The sequence below is a fragment of the Camelina sativa genome, chromosome 13, assembly GCF_000633955.1.
Source record: "Camelina sativa cultivar DH55 chromosome 13, Cs, whole genome shotgun sequence".
Taxonomy (NCBI): Eukaryota; Viridiplantae; Streptophyta; class Magnoliopsida; order Brassicales; family Brassicaceae; genus Camelina; species Camelina sativa.
Genome location: NC_025697.1, coordinates 22120695 through 22136635, shown reverse-complemented (window position 1 = coordinate 22136635; position 15941 = coordinate 22120695). Strand labels below are relative to the sequence as shown.

Genomic DNA, 15941 nt, shown 5'->3' with positions numbered 1-15941 from the left:
AGTATAGTATGGCTGGCTTTTCAAAACCTCACATAAAAGAATCTAACCAATCCGACACTAATAAGTAATAAGTAAAGCATACACATTAAACCGGGATGTAAACTTCTTTGCTACTCTATTGGTTAATAATACTATATTCATATATCCTTCTCGAAAGTACAACTTCAGTAACTTCTTCAAATGTGATGAGGAGTTTTCTAATGTTATCCACTGCCTTAAGTTAGAGGTCGGAGCAAAGGTCAAACTGAGATTGTTCCTGCACAGCTGTTGTAATCAAAATCGCTTGAATCAAATTGGAAACTTACCTTTGTATAGTCTAGTTTACATATTGAGAGCACTACCCATCATCTAATGCCTCATGCCTTATCTACAGTTATGGATTAGTACAAATTTTTAGACTGAGGTAATAAAAATGTATTTCAAGTCCAAAAAGTTTGATACTTTATAAGATGGTGGTTCAATTGTAAAATTTGAGTATGGTTTTATACTAGTAAGAGCATCTAAGTTAAAAAAGAGGTTTACTTTTAAGACTAGGCGTAAGTAAAATAATAGTTAACCAATCTGACATCATGTGTGAACTGTGTATTCCATAAATGATTAGATCCATGAATTATAATATCACACAGACTACATGTGGATGATCTTTAATCTAATTATGATTAAGGGCAACTAATTTATATTAGTGAGCTACAACAGTAGGCTCACATGGGTGCAAGCTCAACTTTATTAATGGTCTCACATGGACATTGTCTCCTTCGATTCCGTTGTCTTTTCATACTCTTGTCTTCCACTTGCGCACGGTTTATATATATCAAAAGCTTCATTCTTTCGACTTAGATCACTCATACTGAACCAAATCTCAAACCTTTTCTTCCCTTCTCTCTCTCTCTTCTCATGGCTCTCCGATTACCATCTAAGGTTTTAAAACATATCCTCTCCTTCATTGATTCCAACGAGGACCGGAACTCAGTTTCTCTGGTCTGCAAGTCATGGTTCGAAACAGAGCGTAAAACTAGGAAACGGGTCTTTGTCGGAAACTGTTACGCGGTGACCCCTGCTGCTGTTGCACGACGGTTCCCGGAGATGAGATCTCTGACTTTGAAAGGGAAGCCACACTTCGCCGACTATAATTTGGTTCCTGATGGTTGGGGTGGTTATGCTTGCCCATGGATTGAAGCCATGGCGGCTAAAAGCCCGTCCCTTGAAGAGATAAGATTGAAGAGGATGGTGGTGACTGATGAGTGCTTAGAAAGGATCGCTGCTTCGTTTAAGGATTTCAAAGTCCTTGTGTTGACTTCTTGTGAAGGTTTCTCCACTGATGGTATCGCTGCTATTGCATCAACTTGCAGGTTCTGTTTCTAACTTCTAAGTTCTAACAAAGAAAAAAAAAATACTCTGTTTTTGTAAGTTACACCTCATAATAACTTTGGTTTTTTCTTTTTTGTTGTTTTGTGATTTACAAAACAGAAACTTGAGAGTGTTGGAACTACGAGAGTGCATCGTTGAAGATCTGGGAGGAGACTGGCTTAGTTATTTCCCAGAGACTTCAACATCTCTGGTCTCTCTTGACTTCTCTTGTTTAGACTCTGAGGTTAAAATCTCAGACTTAGAGCGTCTCGTGAGCAGATCTCCAAACCTGAAGTCTCTGAAGTTGAATCCAGCGGTGACTCTTGATGGTCTCGTTAGCATACTTCGTCGTGCTCCACAGCTGACTGAGCTCGGGACAGGTTCTTTCGCGGCTGAACTGAAACCAGAAGCGTTTACAAAGTTATCAAAAGCTTTTTCAAACTGTAAGCAACTTCAGAGTTTATCTGGTCTTTGGGATGTTCTCCCTGAATATCTTCCAGCTCTTTATTCTGTTTGTCCTGGGCTTACCTCGTTGAACTTGAGCTATGCTACTGTCCGAATGCCTGATCTTGTTGAGCTTCTTAGGCGATGCTCGAAACTGCAGAAGCTATGGGTAAGTATTTGCATTTTTCAAGACTCTTTTGAGTATCCCATTTATATATGTGGGTTCTTTACTAATGAGACATCTTTTGCAGGTGATGGACTTGATTGAGGACAAAGGTCTTGAAGCTGTTGCCTCCTATTGTAAGGAACTGCGAGAATTGAGGGTGTTTCCATCTGAGCCAGATCTTGATGCAACCAACATACCTGTGACGGAACAAGGCCTGGTCTATGTGTCTAAAGGCTGTCGAAAGCTTGAGTCTGTTCTCTACTTCTGTGTCCAGTTCACAAATGCAGCTTTGATTACTATAGCAAGAAAACGTCCGAATCTCAAGTGCTTCCGTCTCTGCGTGATAGAGCCATTCGCTCCTGATTACAAAACAAATGAGCCACTTGATAAAGGATTCAAAGCCATAGCTGAGGGATGCAAGGATCTTCGACGGCTCTCAGTCTCTGGTCTCCTCTCTGACAAGGCCTTTAAATACATTGGGAAACATGCCAAGAAGGTTAGGATGCTATCAATAGCATTCGCTGGGGACAGTGATCTGATGCTCCATCACTTGTTGTCAGGCTGTCAGAGTTTAAAGAAGCTTGAGATAAGAGATTGCCCTTTTGGAGACACTGCACTACTGGAGAACGCTGCCAAACTAGAAACCATGCGATCCCTTTGGATGTCGTCGTGCTTTGTGAGTTTTGGTGCTTGCAAGCTTCTGAGTCAGAAAATGCCAAGGCTCAATGTCGAAGTCATTGATGAACATCCTCCAAAGACAAGACCTGAGAGCTCTCCAGTTGAAAGGATATACATATATAGAACAGTCGCCGGACCGAGAATGGATACGCCTGAATTTGTGTGGACGCTACACAAGAATCCCGAGATTGGAGTTTCAAAATTAGCCATAAAGTAAACTTGCTGCTTCAGTCATCTTTTTTTGTCCTTTTCATCTTGAGCTTTTGCCGACATTGTTATGGGAGATTCACCTCCCATTTGTTCTCTTTTATCTTGTTTTCACTAAGATGTTAGAATATCAGTTATAGAAGCATTTCGTAGCTTGTACTCTGTTAAAACAAAACCTTGTGTTTGTACTAAAGTTTGGAATAAAAGTTCTCACTTTATAAGATTTAATATAATTCATGAGCTAAACAGTAAGACCTAGCCAAAAAAAACTACCAATGTTGCCTCAAAGCATCTCTCTAAGTGACAAACACCAGTATTAATATCAGGTCAGTATCTGAGATGAAAACAAGGTTTCTGCTTTGGGCCTCCACAACACCAGCAACTTCTCCACACCAGACGTTTTTGAGAGATTCCTGCAAAGAACTAGAAGGTTGTTCATCTGCACTGTATCTACCTACACCAGTCATGAGCTTCCATCAATTCCAGCAGATTTCTTGATGGAATCAAGAAGATGCTCTATTCTGTATTTCATTACAGGCTGACCATGTCGAGTCTTTCTCATCATTAAAGATTGTAAATAAACAGCAAAATTCATGAGCTAAAACAGTAAGATCTAGCCAAAAAAAAACTACAAATGTTGCCTCAAAGCATCTCTTTAAGTAACAAACACCAGTAGTAATATAAGGTCAGTATCTGAAATGAAAACAAGGCTTGTGCTTCGAGCTTCCACAACACCAGCAACTGCAAATAAGTGGAAGGTTGTTCATCTGCACTGCAGCTACCTATACTACCTAGTCATACGCTTCAATCGATTCCAGCAGATTTCTTGATGGAATCAAGAAGATGCTCTATTCTGTATTTCATTACAGGCTGACCATGTCGAGTCTTTCTCATCATTTTCCCCTTTGCAACTTTCCTCCTGGATTCAGCCTCTTCTTTAGCTTCCTTCTTCGCCTGAAAAATGGCCTCTCTCTCCATCCTTGCTTTTTCCATCTCTTCTTTCGTCTGTTTGTATACATCCTCTAAACCGATTCTCTTATTAGATTTAACCTTCTGCTTATCATCATCAACACAACCATCATTATCATCTACCTTACTACTCTCTCCAATCTCATTCTTATCATGATAATTCTGCTGCTTCATCGACTTCCTAAACTTGCTCACATACTTTGCATTCTTATAGAACTCTTTTTGCTTTTCTAAGAAAAGAAGAATACACAAGAGGGCAGAGTTAAAGAACAGAGCAAAAGTAAACTCATTCAATCTTAGTTCTATAGCCTAGTCTGATTCTCACAACGCTTTGTAGCATCCTAATCCAAGTTACAATTAAAAAAAGGAAAGATTTTTCGAATTGGGTAGAAGAGAAGGAATCACTTACTGATCAAAGAAGGGTTATAGCCATTTTTATTCGATTTCATGTTAGCAAAGGTTTGGAGAGAAAGACCACCGCCTCCCAATCTCTTCATGTTCTTCATCCTCTTCGTCTCCGCCGACTTGGTGCGATCAGTCTCATGTTCATCTCTTTGGTGAAATTTCTTCATTGTTCGCCTAGATTATTCAATCTACGAAACTCGCCGATTTTGATCGAGTTGCCAGAAAGGGGGAAGAACGTACGAAACCCTAATTGTAATTGGCGGCGACTCTCAAAGTCTGAGAACTGGGAGTTGCACACTTTATTAAAATTGCAACTATACCCTTATAGTTTTATCTTTTTGGCAGAAAACCACTCTAGATACTTATAATTACGAAAAGCACCACACTACTAGACGACATCAAACATTTTTAAAGAAACTAATTTGAAATCAAACCTTTTCTGCCAACTGATTTATAAAACCAAGAGAATATTGAACAAAAACTAACGAATCAATAATTGTATTGTACTATTGTTATCGTTGTAATATTTTTGTAATCTAGTAATTAATGCAAGTGAGTACTGCTTTGAATAACGAAAAAACGAATAGGTTAATGCATGAAATTTCGAAGAATACCTTGTATAAACTTCTTGTTACCAATTCAAAGTTCTAACGAATACAGATTTTTACGTAAAATGGTTAGAAATCAGAAGAAACATTGGATGATTTTGTTCCATTTATAAAACTTGTATACAAAAATATATTTTTCATATACAGTGAAACGAAATCCAATTTTGAAATGAAAAGAGAAAAAAATTACATTGATACCGCGACATCAACGGTTCAGATTATCATAAGAATATAAACACAAATTCTAAATGGAACTGTATGTGAATTTCTTATTTTAAAGTGATAAAAGGTTTAAGCTGCCACAACATTACCGGTTCAAATAGTATTTGGAGTATATATGTAAATTTTATATGAGTTTGTGTAATGTAACATTAGTTTCATAATGATATATAAAAGTTTGTATGATGCTACGGTATCACCGGTCAGATTCTACTACCAAAACCCTAATTTCATAATCACAAAAACTTTTACGCCGTCCAAGCATCAACGACTAAGATTATATTAAGGATATATACCTAAATTTCTTATAAATTTTTTTTATGATTTTGTATTCAAATAAATAAATCATGCCCTCTCATTTGTATGCAATTTGCTAAACAAAAATCCTTAAAAAAAAAAAAAAAGTGATCCTATTACATTGTTCTACAACTTGAAAACACCACTTTTAAACCACAAAAGACAGATAGGTGACAAAGATCTACACAAAAGAAAAAGAGTGATACAACACCATATAAATCTCTACTAACACTAAGAGTTGTCACAAATCTCAAAGTACGAGTGAAGACGATGGATGAGACATCAAAATGGTGGTGGATTGGTGGAAATCACAACACATCGACATCAAATTCATCTCCTTGGCTTAACTCTACTCTCTCTGGTAACCAAGTCACTTCTCTCATTTTGGTTTGCTTTATACGTAACTAACTAACTATACATATATTGTTAGTTATGAACTTTGTTGTTGGTAATTAACATGTGACAGAGCTTGATGCAAAGACGAAGGAGGTAATGAGAGTGATTGATGAGGTTGATGATGATGAAGCCGATTCCTTTGTGAAACGAGCTAAGATTTATCACGAGAAAAAGCCAGAACTCGTTGCCATGATCGAAGATTTGTACCGTTCGCACCGCTCCTTGGCGCAGAAGCATGATCTCTTGATCAAAACCTCTTCTCTGAATCCGAGTAAAGAAACAGAGTCTGAAGTGGATGATGGTGAAGAAGACCAAATTGTTGTATTTTCCGATGGTGGTGAGACGATGAATGAGATGAAGGAAGAGTTAATGAGACCGAGAGAAGAAAACAGAGTCTACAAAGAGAAGAGAGAAGTGGCTTGGCTGTTTGCAGATTTAGTTAAGGTTCCTTTTGCTTCCGTTGAAATTGGGAAATATTTTGTTCTCTTCTTATGCGCTTTTGTTTACCATTTTCTTTGCATTCTATGATTCTATCGTAGGTTTTGGGGTGCCTTTTGTTTTGTGTATGAACAAGGCTCATATATAAGGCCTTTATATTACATATTTTTGATTATCAAATAAAATGAACAAGAGATTTCGTATTATATATCTCAACTCTTTGGAGTCACACATGAATAAACCATGTACGTTTCTCAAAATTCAAGGATTTAGGCATTTAGCATTCACAGCAAATTAGCAATCTAGCAACTGAAATTTTAATTGATGAATGTGTACACCTTCTATGATCCTAGCCTGATCTAACGAGGTTCGCAGAAACTTAGCAAACTACAACTGGTTTCTTGATTCAAAGTTTTTGAAACACTGTATTTGACATATTACTAGAATGGAGCAAATCTCATCATGCATAATCTCACATATAAGGAAGTTATATCTAGTCAAACAATTTTATAATCTTAAGAGATCATCTTCTCATATTTGGGAGATTAATAATATGTCCTTTATTTTTCAGTCTTGATGCATCACTTTGTTTTGACTCTAGTCTTGATGCATCACTATTTTTTTTTTTTTTTGGCTCAACAACAACTCTTCATTAACCAAAGATTTTACACAAGTTCTTGATTCACATAGCTATTAATCCAAACAGGCATAATAGAATAAAGCTTGGGATCATAGTTCACATTCGATAGAGATTCCCTTGCAATTCTATCTACCACTCTATTGTCCTCTCTTGCAACAAACATGAGTTTCACCTCTTCAAAGCCTTGGAGTAAAATCCTTATGTGTTCCATTCAGCTTCATCGTCTATTGCCTTTTTGACCACTGTCATTGCTGGGAATTCCTTTCCATTAAAAAGCCAGTCATTCCTATTCTTCCAAAGCCTCCATAAGATCCAGGGAATGATGTTTGTGTTCATTTCGAGCTGGGGATGGGCTTGGCGATAATTTAGGATATAGAAAAGATTCGCATAGAATGAATCTGACCATTCACCCCCTATAGGGGCAGGAAAAGGTGAAAGAGCCCAAGTCAGCCTGGCAAACGTACAGGCAAAAAGAAGATGGTTTACCGTTTCTGCAGATTGAGGGCATCTACTACAGGCCTTGTCTTTTGCAAGATGACGGTAATGCATATTCCCAGCAACTGAAAGATACTTGCTTAAACACCTCCATAGAAAGTGATAGATCTTTGGAGGAGCATCAAGCTTCCAAATTTGCTGGTACAGGGGATCAAGGGTTGGTCCAATAACTTCCTGATGAACTCCTTTGAAGTTTAAGATCTTATTTAAAACCCAGTAACCCAGTGAGAAGATCTTGCCGCCATTCTCGGCCACTAACATCCAATAAGTCTCGGACCATAAGAATGGAGGAAGCAACCTGGTGATTACTCTGAGGGACCCAGTTAGTCTTGGTTATGGGATTAGCAGGTTTGAGATCAATCCATTGATGCTGCCATATGTTTATCGTTGTTCCATTACCAATCACAGCTATTGCCCCTTGTTTAACCAAATCTTGCGCTTCATGAATACTTCTCCAAGCAAAGGATGGTCGAGATCCTAAAGGGGCGTGTAGCGGGTCTGATTTATTGTAATATTTGCTCTTGAAGATCCTTGCCATAAGGCAGTTCGGTTTGGTGAGCATTCGCCACAACTGCTTTCCTAGGAGAGAAATATTAAAGAGCTCCAAATCCTTGAATCCTAAGCCGCCTACATCTTTCGGATTACAAAGATGCTCCCACGCCTTCCAATGCATTCCCCTGCCCTCTTTTGAAATTTTCCACCAAAATTCTGCCATTATTGAAGTGATTTGTTGACATGTCGCTTTTGGCAGCTTGAAGCAGTTCATAGTATAGGCTGGAAGGGACATGGCCACTGCTTTTAGTAATACTTCTTTGCCTCCAGCCGAAAGGAAGTGGTTTGGCCAACCTGAGACCTTTTGGTCTAACCGCTCTTTTAGATAGCTCAAAGTGGTGATCTTTGATCCAACAAAGGATTCAGGAAGACCAAGATAGTTTCCCTCTCCACTTTCCTGCTCAATTCCTAGCTTCTCTTTTACCTCCAATCTCCTTGTATCTGGGATATTTTTGCCAAAGTTGATACTTGATTTTTGATAATTCACTCTCTGCCCAGATACAAGACTATACTCTTCAATTATCCGAATGATTTTCTCGATTTATTCATCTTTGTGTTGATAGTAGAACATACTATCATCAGCAAAGAGGAGATGAGAAATGGGAGGGGCACCTCTGGCCACTTTGAGACCCGTAATGTGACCTCTTTGCTCTACTATCTGCATCATTCTGACTAAAATCTCTGTGCAAATGACAAAGAGATACGGGGATAATGGGTCACCTTGTCTTAATCCTCTTGTTGGACTGATTGCACCATTTGGATCACCATTAATTAGGACTTGATGCCTCACTGACTTGACACAGCCCATCATGAGAGCGATCCACTCCTCTGCAAATCTTAGAACTCTAATTGCATTCTCTAGAAAGGACCATTCAACTCTGTCGAACGCCTTGGAGATGTCAGTTTTTATGGCTATGAATTCTTCAGAGTATTTATTACTTGAGCTTAGAGCGTGAGCGAGTTCATGGGCTATCAGAATGTTGTCACTGATGAGTCTTTCCTCAACGAAAGCGGCTTGGGATTCAAAGATTACATTGGGAAGGATACTCTTCAAACGATTCGCCAGAACTTTCCCAATAATCTTATATATGACATTGCAGAGGCTGATTGGCATGAAATCCACCATCTTCATCGCATTTATTTTCTTGGGAATAAGGCAGATGTTTGTAGTGTTCATACCTTCCTCCATAATGCCAGTTTTGAAGTAATCCTTCACCATGTCAGTAATCTGATCTCCCAGCTTGTCCCAGAACTGTTGGTATAAGAAGCCATTCATTCCATCCGGACCTGGACTTTTGTGAGGGTTAATGCTAAAAGTAGCTCTCTTGACTTCCTCTTTTATAATTGGCTTAAGAAGAGAATTGTTCATGCTCATCGTAACAAGAGGGTCCAAGAGATTAAGGTCAGAAATCTGATACCCGATATCTTTATAGCCAAAAAGCTTTTTAAAATTCGCCTCTGCATTTTTTCCAATCTCAACGTCAGAGCACCATTCCTTTCCATCCTCATCAAGCAGCTTTTGGATTCGGTTTTGGGCCCTTCTGTTCTTTGTTGCTGCATGGAAGAATTTCGTATTTCTATCCCCACTATTCATCCAAGTAACTCTACTTTTCTCTTTCCAGTAGGTCTCTTCTTGAATGTACTCCTGATTCAGTTCTTGTTTGAGTCTTCCCATTGCTTGACTATCAAAGGGAACCTGCCTGGTAGCTGCGTCGATTTGGTCTTGCAAATGCTGGAGTCTTAATGCAAAGTTAGGCTTAGCTGCTCTCTTCCATTTGGAGATCTCTTTACGACATTTAGCAATCTTCTCCATCATTCGTTCTCCGTTTCCAAAATTACTCTTGTCCCAAAAACTTCCCATTAGCTCTTTAAAACCATCCATCATAATCTATCTATGATCATATTTGAAGCTTGCCCATCTTTTCCAATTATCTCCCATGAAGCTGTTGACCAGTGGGCTATGATCAGAGCATATCTTTTGCAGATAGGTTGCTTGGGCTTGGGGAAACATTTCTAACCATTCTTGATTTGCGACGGTTCTATCAAGATGACACTGGACCAGCTCATCATTGCGATTCCCGAACCAGGAGAATTGGTAGCCACTGTGCTTCACTTCCCACAATCCACAAGAATTAAGCATTTGGCGAAACTCATTGCAGGAAGAGTCCTTCCGGTTCGGCCCACCTATCTTTTCTGAAAGATCCAGAAGCTCGTTGAAATCTCCAGTTAACATCCAAGGAGCGTTTCTATTTAAGCCGACTCTAGTCAATCTTTCCCATAGATGGCCTCTTTCTCCTTGGACTAAGTCGCCATAAATGCATGTGAGAAAGAATTCTTTGTCCTGCCAAGAGACAAGAGTATCAATCATGCTTTTATCTGACTGGAGAATTTTAACCCTTACTGAGTCCTTCCACATTAAGGCCAATCCTCCACTCAAGCCAACATGTTCCACAGTATGCAAATCAAAGTATCTTAAATGGCCAACAACATTTTCCAAATATGAACGTTTATTCTTGGTCTCACAAAGGAATGTTACCTTAGGGAAGTACCGACCACATATTTCCCTTAGGCGTCGAACTGTCGGAGTATTCCCCACCCCTTGACAGTTCCAGCTCAAGATCCTCATGTTTGTTTCGAAGGGTTTGAATTAATCATCAACCCTTCTTTCAAAGTTTTGTCGTTACCACTCTCAGACCTTGCGCCAGAAGAATGGGAACAGTTAGCTGCTACTGAGGAAGCAGAATCGTTCGAAAACTGAGCTGCTACATGAGCAGAATGATCTGACATGACAGGAGTGTCATTCAGGTTTGGACTAGAAGACGAAGCTTGAGAGCCTAGTCTTTCAAAGTCAGATGGAGAGAGTTTCTCCTTCTCCACGAGGATTCTTTCTGGCTCCACTAGAATGTTTTTCTCCACTGAGACCAAGTCTCTCAAAGACTGAAGGCGAGGAGAGGGACTTTTCTCATGAAGCAGTTCTTGCTTACTTCCTTGACCGTTCATCACTGAAGCTTGAGCGTCTTCTTTTGCTTTGAGTGATTTGGGGGTCCTCTGATGAGATTGGTTCTTCACACATCATATCATCTTCCCGGATTACTCCTTTCGGTCTCCATTCCATAGTTGGTCTTGATCCTTTACGGTTGACTCCCTGTTCAGACCATTGATGTCGTTCTTTGACTGATTTTTGGGAGGGTCCCGAGCTATGATCCACTTCAACCGATCTGCGGCGAGAAGAACTCCCTGTGGGGACAGTTTCCGGTTTTGACTCCGAGGTTCGGGTTTCCTTCCCTTTCCCTTTTGATTTTAGGTTATTTGTTTTGCTAATCTGACGCCCACCTCCTCGTAAAGTTTGCTCCTTAACTTGAAACGGACATTGAGATTTGTCGTGCGTGAGCCGTTTGCATAGGAAACAAACCTTAAGAAGTTTCTCGTATTCAAATTCCAATTTGTAGGTTTCCCCTGATGAGAATTTTGCTTGTTTGAGGAAATGAAGAGGTTCTTCCGCATTAATCCAGGCTCGAGCTCTGACGTACTCCAGAGAAGGAGAATTTTTAGCGTGTAACTCAACAGCATCGACTTTCCCAAATGGCTCTACTATGGATTCCACTGCTTGTTTCTTCAATAGATGGATTGGAAGTCCCTTAATACGAATCCAGAAGAGTATTTTCTTCAGGAAATCAGGTCCTGGATTCGGTTTCCATTGTTCCAGAGTAACAATCCAACCGTTGACAAACCAAGGGCCTTTAGACAGCACATGGTAGAGGTCTCCTTCGCTTTCAAAGATAAACTGGACTTTATCCGATGTTATTCCTCTACCCTTGACTCTGTCTTCCAGTCCCCAGATCGAGGGGAGCGCCTTCACCAGTCCACCCACCTTATGAACTGAGGGGTTAAGGCATCGAACAATCACACTCTTCGAGTTTTCCTCTAGCAAGTCTTCGTTTTCCAATTCGGGGATATCCACGGTATCCCCTTCCCCCAGAAGATCTAGTTCCTTCATCTCCTCTAGGAGAGAAAGCTCTCTCTTCTTCCTGGGTCGATTCATTCGCAGTGCTCTTTAGGATGGGACTGAAGAAGCTTGAGAGAATGAGTTCCTTCTGAATGAAGCTACAAAAGCCTAATGGAAGCAGCGGTAAGCAGAGAAGTACGCGCTGACTGAAGGGAAGGGAATTAGTGGCCTAGATCTGAAAATCGCCGTGGAATCGCCATAAACCCTAGATCCCCTTTGATTAACTGATGCATCACTATTAGTCTTTACTCCTCGTATGTTTACTTTTAAGTTCATTTTCATACCTGGAAATCTGGAATCAATAATAAGGAAGATTAATAAGGAAGACACTCAAAATAAACATATCTCGAATCCATTTGAGTTCATGAAGCTCAAAGGTAGGTTTCTTGCTAAGAGTTTGATCCAACACATAGAGTAACACACAATTTATCAGTTAATGTGTGTGCTATACAACCTCATTTTATATTGGTTTTTTTTCTTCAATTTTTAACAGTTAAACGTCGTCGTATAAAGAGAGCCACGTCACATGTAACGTTTCAATGTAAACAATGACGTCATCTTATCTTCCTCGGCTCAATTCAATCGCAGCCACACCAAATTGAGAGCCTTTTTGAGATAATCAGCAAAGTGTGAAGTGATCAGACTGTGAAACGAAGAATGAGCTCATGGGTTTGCTCTTACGTGACTGGAAACGTCGTAGTCGCCGATTATTCACATCCCAAACACCTTGATTTCCCGGCGGCAGCTCAGAGAAGGTCCGTTAGCTTTCCGGTAACATATGCGCCGAAATTTCCGTCTTTGAAACTCCAAAAGTCCCAATCTTCGTCGTCGAGCCATGAAGGTGAAGAAGACCCAGAATCATTCGTACAAGCCCTCACGATTCCAGACGAGTGGTTGCTCCCTTCTAGGGCCATTGAGGTGCTTTTCACACTTCCATCAAACGTCTATCTCAAGCAATTGAATTTTATGTGTTTTGCAATTTAAAACCTCCCCTAACATTGCTTACTCGAATGCTGATTTAGGGTTTCTCTGTTTCTCGTTAAAAAAGTTGCTTGCTTGATTGCTGATATTAGCTTCTCTGTTTTCTCATTAAGTTGTGTAGTATTTAGGACCTTACCAATGCTTCGATAATATGGTAATGATTCGTTCGGATGGCTGATCTTGAAATGTATTTGATTAGGAATCTGAGTGGTTGAGAGTAACTTTGCACAAATGGTTGGATGATGAGTATTGCCCTGAGCCAACCAATGTGGAGATCAGTGAAGTAGCTGCAAAGTCTTACTACAATTCATTGCTAGAGAAAGAAACTGACGTGGGAGACATTTTGATGAAGATGGCTCAAGATTTAACCTCAATTTCATACAAAGAAAGCTTCCATGGAGCTTTCACATCCGCAAATGCAGCTATAAATTTGATTGTTGACAGAGTAGAAACCGGCATACTCTAATCTAGTATAGTTTAGTTTTAGTTCCTTTAAAGAGTTTCAAGAACAGTGTCTTTGTATATTATGAAATTTGAGTTCTGCTATTTCACTTGATCAGGTGCAGGGAAATCTAAAGTCTTTACAGTTGTGAATCCTCCATCTACCACTAAATTATGCCCATTTACATACTTTGAATCATCTGATGCGAGGTAAACCGCTGCATTAGCTACATCGATTGGTTCACAAACCTCTCCGCCTAACACTCCTGTGCTCTGCACTATTTGGATCAGCCTTGAGTCATCAACACCGGGGTAAATCTGTCGCATCTCATCCATCACGAATGATGTTGTGATTGCAAAAGGAGATATGCAGTTTACTCGGATCCTGTGCTTGCATAGTTCTGAAGCTGTTGATCTTACGATCCCGATAACAGCGGATTTTGAGACGCTGTAAGTATGTTGTGCTAAACCGCCCATCATCCCTGTGACACTCCCTGCACAAATGATTGATCCGGTATTACGCGGGATCATCACACGAGCAGCATGTTTGATTCCTGCAATGACTCCACGGACATTTGTGTTGATTACCTACAGAACATTATAAAAATCAGATGAAACTAACAACTGCTCCCAGACTCATCCTTTCAAATGTTCTTATAGATCATTACCTTGTCGAAAACATTGAGATCAAGATTCACGATACTAGGAGGCGTTTTGCAGGGGATACCAGCATTGTTGTACATTATGTCGAGCTTTGTATGGAGCGAGACAGCGAAATCAACTGCGTTAGCAATGTCTGATTCTTTGGTCACATCGCACTGGACATAAGCAGCATTTGGACCAAGTTCTTGTGCGGTTTCTTTCCCGAACTGCGGTTGGATATCGGCAATGATAACTTTGGCTCCATGGCTGATGAATTTACTGGCTGTTGCTTTGCCAATACCACTTGCTCCTCCTGTGATGAGGGCTACTTTGCCTTCTAACTTCCTTTTACATAAAAAAGACTATAGATTAGGCCTTTGTATTAGATAAGGCTTCTCATATTTGATAATTTTAAAGTACAGAACTTAAAAGAATTCGTTGCTTAAGAAATAATTTTTTTGTCTCACGTTTTATTTTTTCTGTTACTACTCTTTCTGATAACACATTTGACATTTCTTAGTGGTGGAAAGAGTAAAAGCATTTTTCTAATTTCAAGATAAGATTCGTCGAAGAAGACAAATCAAAGCAACCAACTTGTTATATCAAATTATTCTATATAATGTCATTCACATATAGACGTCTAAATATAAACACAATATGGCATTTGTTTAAATCGTTTATCCCAACTTACAATGAACAAAACAAAATACAAAATTTTATTCATATTCAATTGTATGGAGTTTTTGCAAAATGCTACATGTTATATAGAAAGGAAGAAAAAAATAACTTTTTCAAATGTTAATACTTCGGCTGAATTAAATATCATATTTTCTATATAAAAAAATATCATATTTTCTTCAACAGAAGGACTTAAAAAGGGCATATACTTGTTTTCTCTTTTCAACTTTCTCAAAAAGTATTTAATATTAAAGTATTAGTTTAGATACTACAAATTTCAGATTTTGATTTACTAATTTTGTAGTGATTAAAGAGAGTGGGATTAAGATGGGCCTTGCCTTGAACTTGAACAAGATGATGCGGATGAGGAGATTCCTTTGTTAAGGAAGTTCTTGCTCACATTCTTGAACAATGCGTTTTTCCTATTTCAGATACATAAAAAAGAAAAGTTAGAATAAAGAGTGTTCATTGTTAAATCTGCAGAAAATGAAGAAGCATAGAGAAGGATCTTGACCCAATCTGAAACATGCTTGTGTATTGCTCCGAGAGAAAGATCGGTCCTTGTCGTTTTCTAACTTCTAATTTATCGTCTTTGAAGCTCCATGTTGTTTGCGTCTTAAATAGATATGAGGGTACACAAAAAGGTGTGGTCTTTAGAGAGAGAATCTAATGGGGCTGTGATTGAACCAGAAGCTTACTACTAGCTAGCATGCAAAGCTTTTTTTTTTGTTTTGTAAAATCTAATCTTTTAAAAAAAGAAAAAAAAATAATGAAGACAAAAAGGAACACAGAAAGTTAAGCATGTGGTGATTTGTTCCCAAAACAATATTGCTATAGCCTAATAGGCTGAATGTATTCTTCAATATAAAATGTAAAATATGTTACATCATAATAATTGATTGATGTTTCCATAATATATTTTCTGATAAACCCTGATTGTTAGATTAAATGAAATATTTTAGTTTACAACCTATAAAAAATGTTTATGGGGACGTCAAAAGACTTTTTGAAAACCTCTACTGCGTGTGCCTTGTTGTGGTGGCATGTGTTGGTGTTTATTATGAGCTGTCTATTAGTGTATAATATTATTGCATATTCACCTTATATACAACGTACCTACCAATACCATTCTTCATATGCCGACAGGAAGCTAATAATTTATCATTATGATATATATTATCCAGTAGACAGATGTTACTAGTATTAATCAGAGACATTAATTTGCATATGGCGACCGATTTATCTTCATTTGTTACCTACTGAGTGTTCCACGTACGTAATAAGACGTGTACGTATCTTTTTGTTGGTAAGACCTAAATTGTGTTTGCCAAA

At 38.9% G+C, this 15941-nt stretch overlaps 4 protein-coding genes and 1 pseudogene across 5 annotated transcripts; 3 read left to right on the top strand and 2 right to left on the bottom strand.

Moving 5' to 3' along the window:
• LOC104737477 (GRR1-like protein 1) lies at nucleotides 735-3065 on the top strand. The gene is made up of 3 exons (XM_010457675.2): nucleotides 735-1349; nucleotides 1468-1960; nucleotides 2043-3065. Exons 1-3 carry the CDS (start codon nucleotides 895-897, stop codon nucleotides 2850-2852), a joined length of 1758 nt encoding a protein of 585 aa, XP_010455977.1. The 5' UTR covers nucleotides 735-894; the 3' UTR covers nucleotides 2853-3065.
• On the bottom strand, nucleotides 3007-4507 carry LOC104737478 (rRNA-processing protein FYV7-like). 2 transcript variants are annotated; one of them, XM_010457677.2, is made up of 3 exons: nucleotides 4221-4507; nucleotides 3718-4041; nucleotides 3007-3385 (listed from the first exon to the last, which is right to left on the bottom strand). In XM_010457677.2, the coding sequence occupies exons 1-3, from the start codon at nucleotides 4381-4383 to the stop codon at nucleotides 3306-3308; spliced, it is 567 nt and encodes a 188-aa protein (XP_010455979.1). In that variant the 5' UTR covers nucleotides 4384-4507; the 3' UTR covers nucleotides 3007-3305. The 2 variants fall into 2 exon arrangements, with proteins under 2 accessions (XP_010455979.1, XP_010455980.1); XM_010457678.2 differs by having other exon boundaries at nucleotides 3367-4041; nucleotides 4221-4506.
• Nucleotides 5611-6275, top strand: LOC104738496 (annotated as a pseudogene).
• On the top strand, nucleotides 12427-13402 carry LOC104737475. The gene is made up of 2 exons (XM_010457673.2): nucleotides 12427-12785; nucleotides 13048-13402. The coding sequence occupies exons 1-2, from the start codon at nucleotides 12525-12527 to the stop codon at nucleotides 13312-13314; spliced, it is 528 nt and encodes a 175-aa protein (XP_010455975.1). The 5' UTR covers nucleotides 12427-12524; the 3' UTR covers nucleotides 13315-13402.
• Nucleotides 13373-15539, bottom strand: LOC104737476 (zerumbone synthase-like). Its single transcript, XM_010457674.2, has 4 exons — nucleotides 15124-15539; nucleotides 14948-15031; nucleotides 13958-14276; nucleotides 13373-13877 (listed from the first exon to the last, which is right to left on the bottom strand). Exons 1-4 carry the CDS (start codon nucleotides 15135-15137, stop codon nucleotides 13392-13394), a joined length of 903 nt encoding a protein of 300 aa, XP_010455976.1. The 5' UTR covers nucleotides 15138-15539; the 3' UTR covers nucleotides 13373-13391.

Coding starts and splice junctions, on each gene's coding strand:
- LOC104737476 (XM_010457674.2), bottom strand. Junction 14,277..14,947: donor TCATCTTGTTCAAGTTCAAG/GCAAGGCCCATC, acceptor TTTATGTAAAAG/GAAGTTAGAAGGCAAAGTAG. Junction 13,878..13,957: donor ATCTCAATGTTTTCGACAAG/GTAATGATCTAT, acceptor AATGTTCTGTAG/GTAATCAACACAAATGTCCG.
- LOC104737478 (XM_010457677.2), bottom strand. CDS start 4,383: ATGAAGAAATTTCACCAAAGAGATGAACATGAGACTGATCGCACCAAG. Junction 4,042..4,220: donor CTATAACCCTTCTTTGATCA/GTAAGTGATTCC, acceptor TTCTTTTCTTAG/AAAAGCAAAAAGAGTTCTAT. Junction 3,386..3,717: donor GATGAGAAAGACTCGACATG/GTCAGCCTGTAA, acceptor AGACTCGACATG/GTCAGCCTGTAATGAAATAC.
- LOC104737475 (XM_010457673.2), top strand. CDS start 12,525: ATGAGCTCATGGGTTTGCTCTTACGTGACTGGAAACGTCGTAGTCGCC. Junction 12,786..13,047: donor TCCCTTCTAGGGCCATTGAG/GTGCTTTTCACA, acceptor GTATTTGATTAG/GAATCTGAGTGGTTGAGAGT.
- LOC104737477 (XM_010457675.2), top strand. CDS start 895: ATGGCTCTCCGATTACCATCTAAGGTTTTAAAACATATCCTCTCCTTC. Junction 1,350..1,467: donor GCTATTGCATCAACTTGCAG/GTTCTGTTTCTA, acceptor TTTACAAAACAG/AAACTTGAGAGTGTTGGAAC. Junction 1,961..2,042: donor CGAAACTGCAGAAGCTATGG/GTAAGTATTTGC, acceptor CATCTTTTGCAG/GTGATGGACTTGATTGAGGA.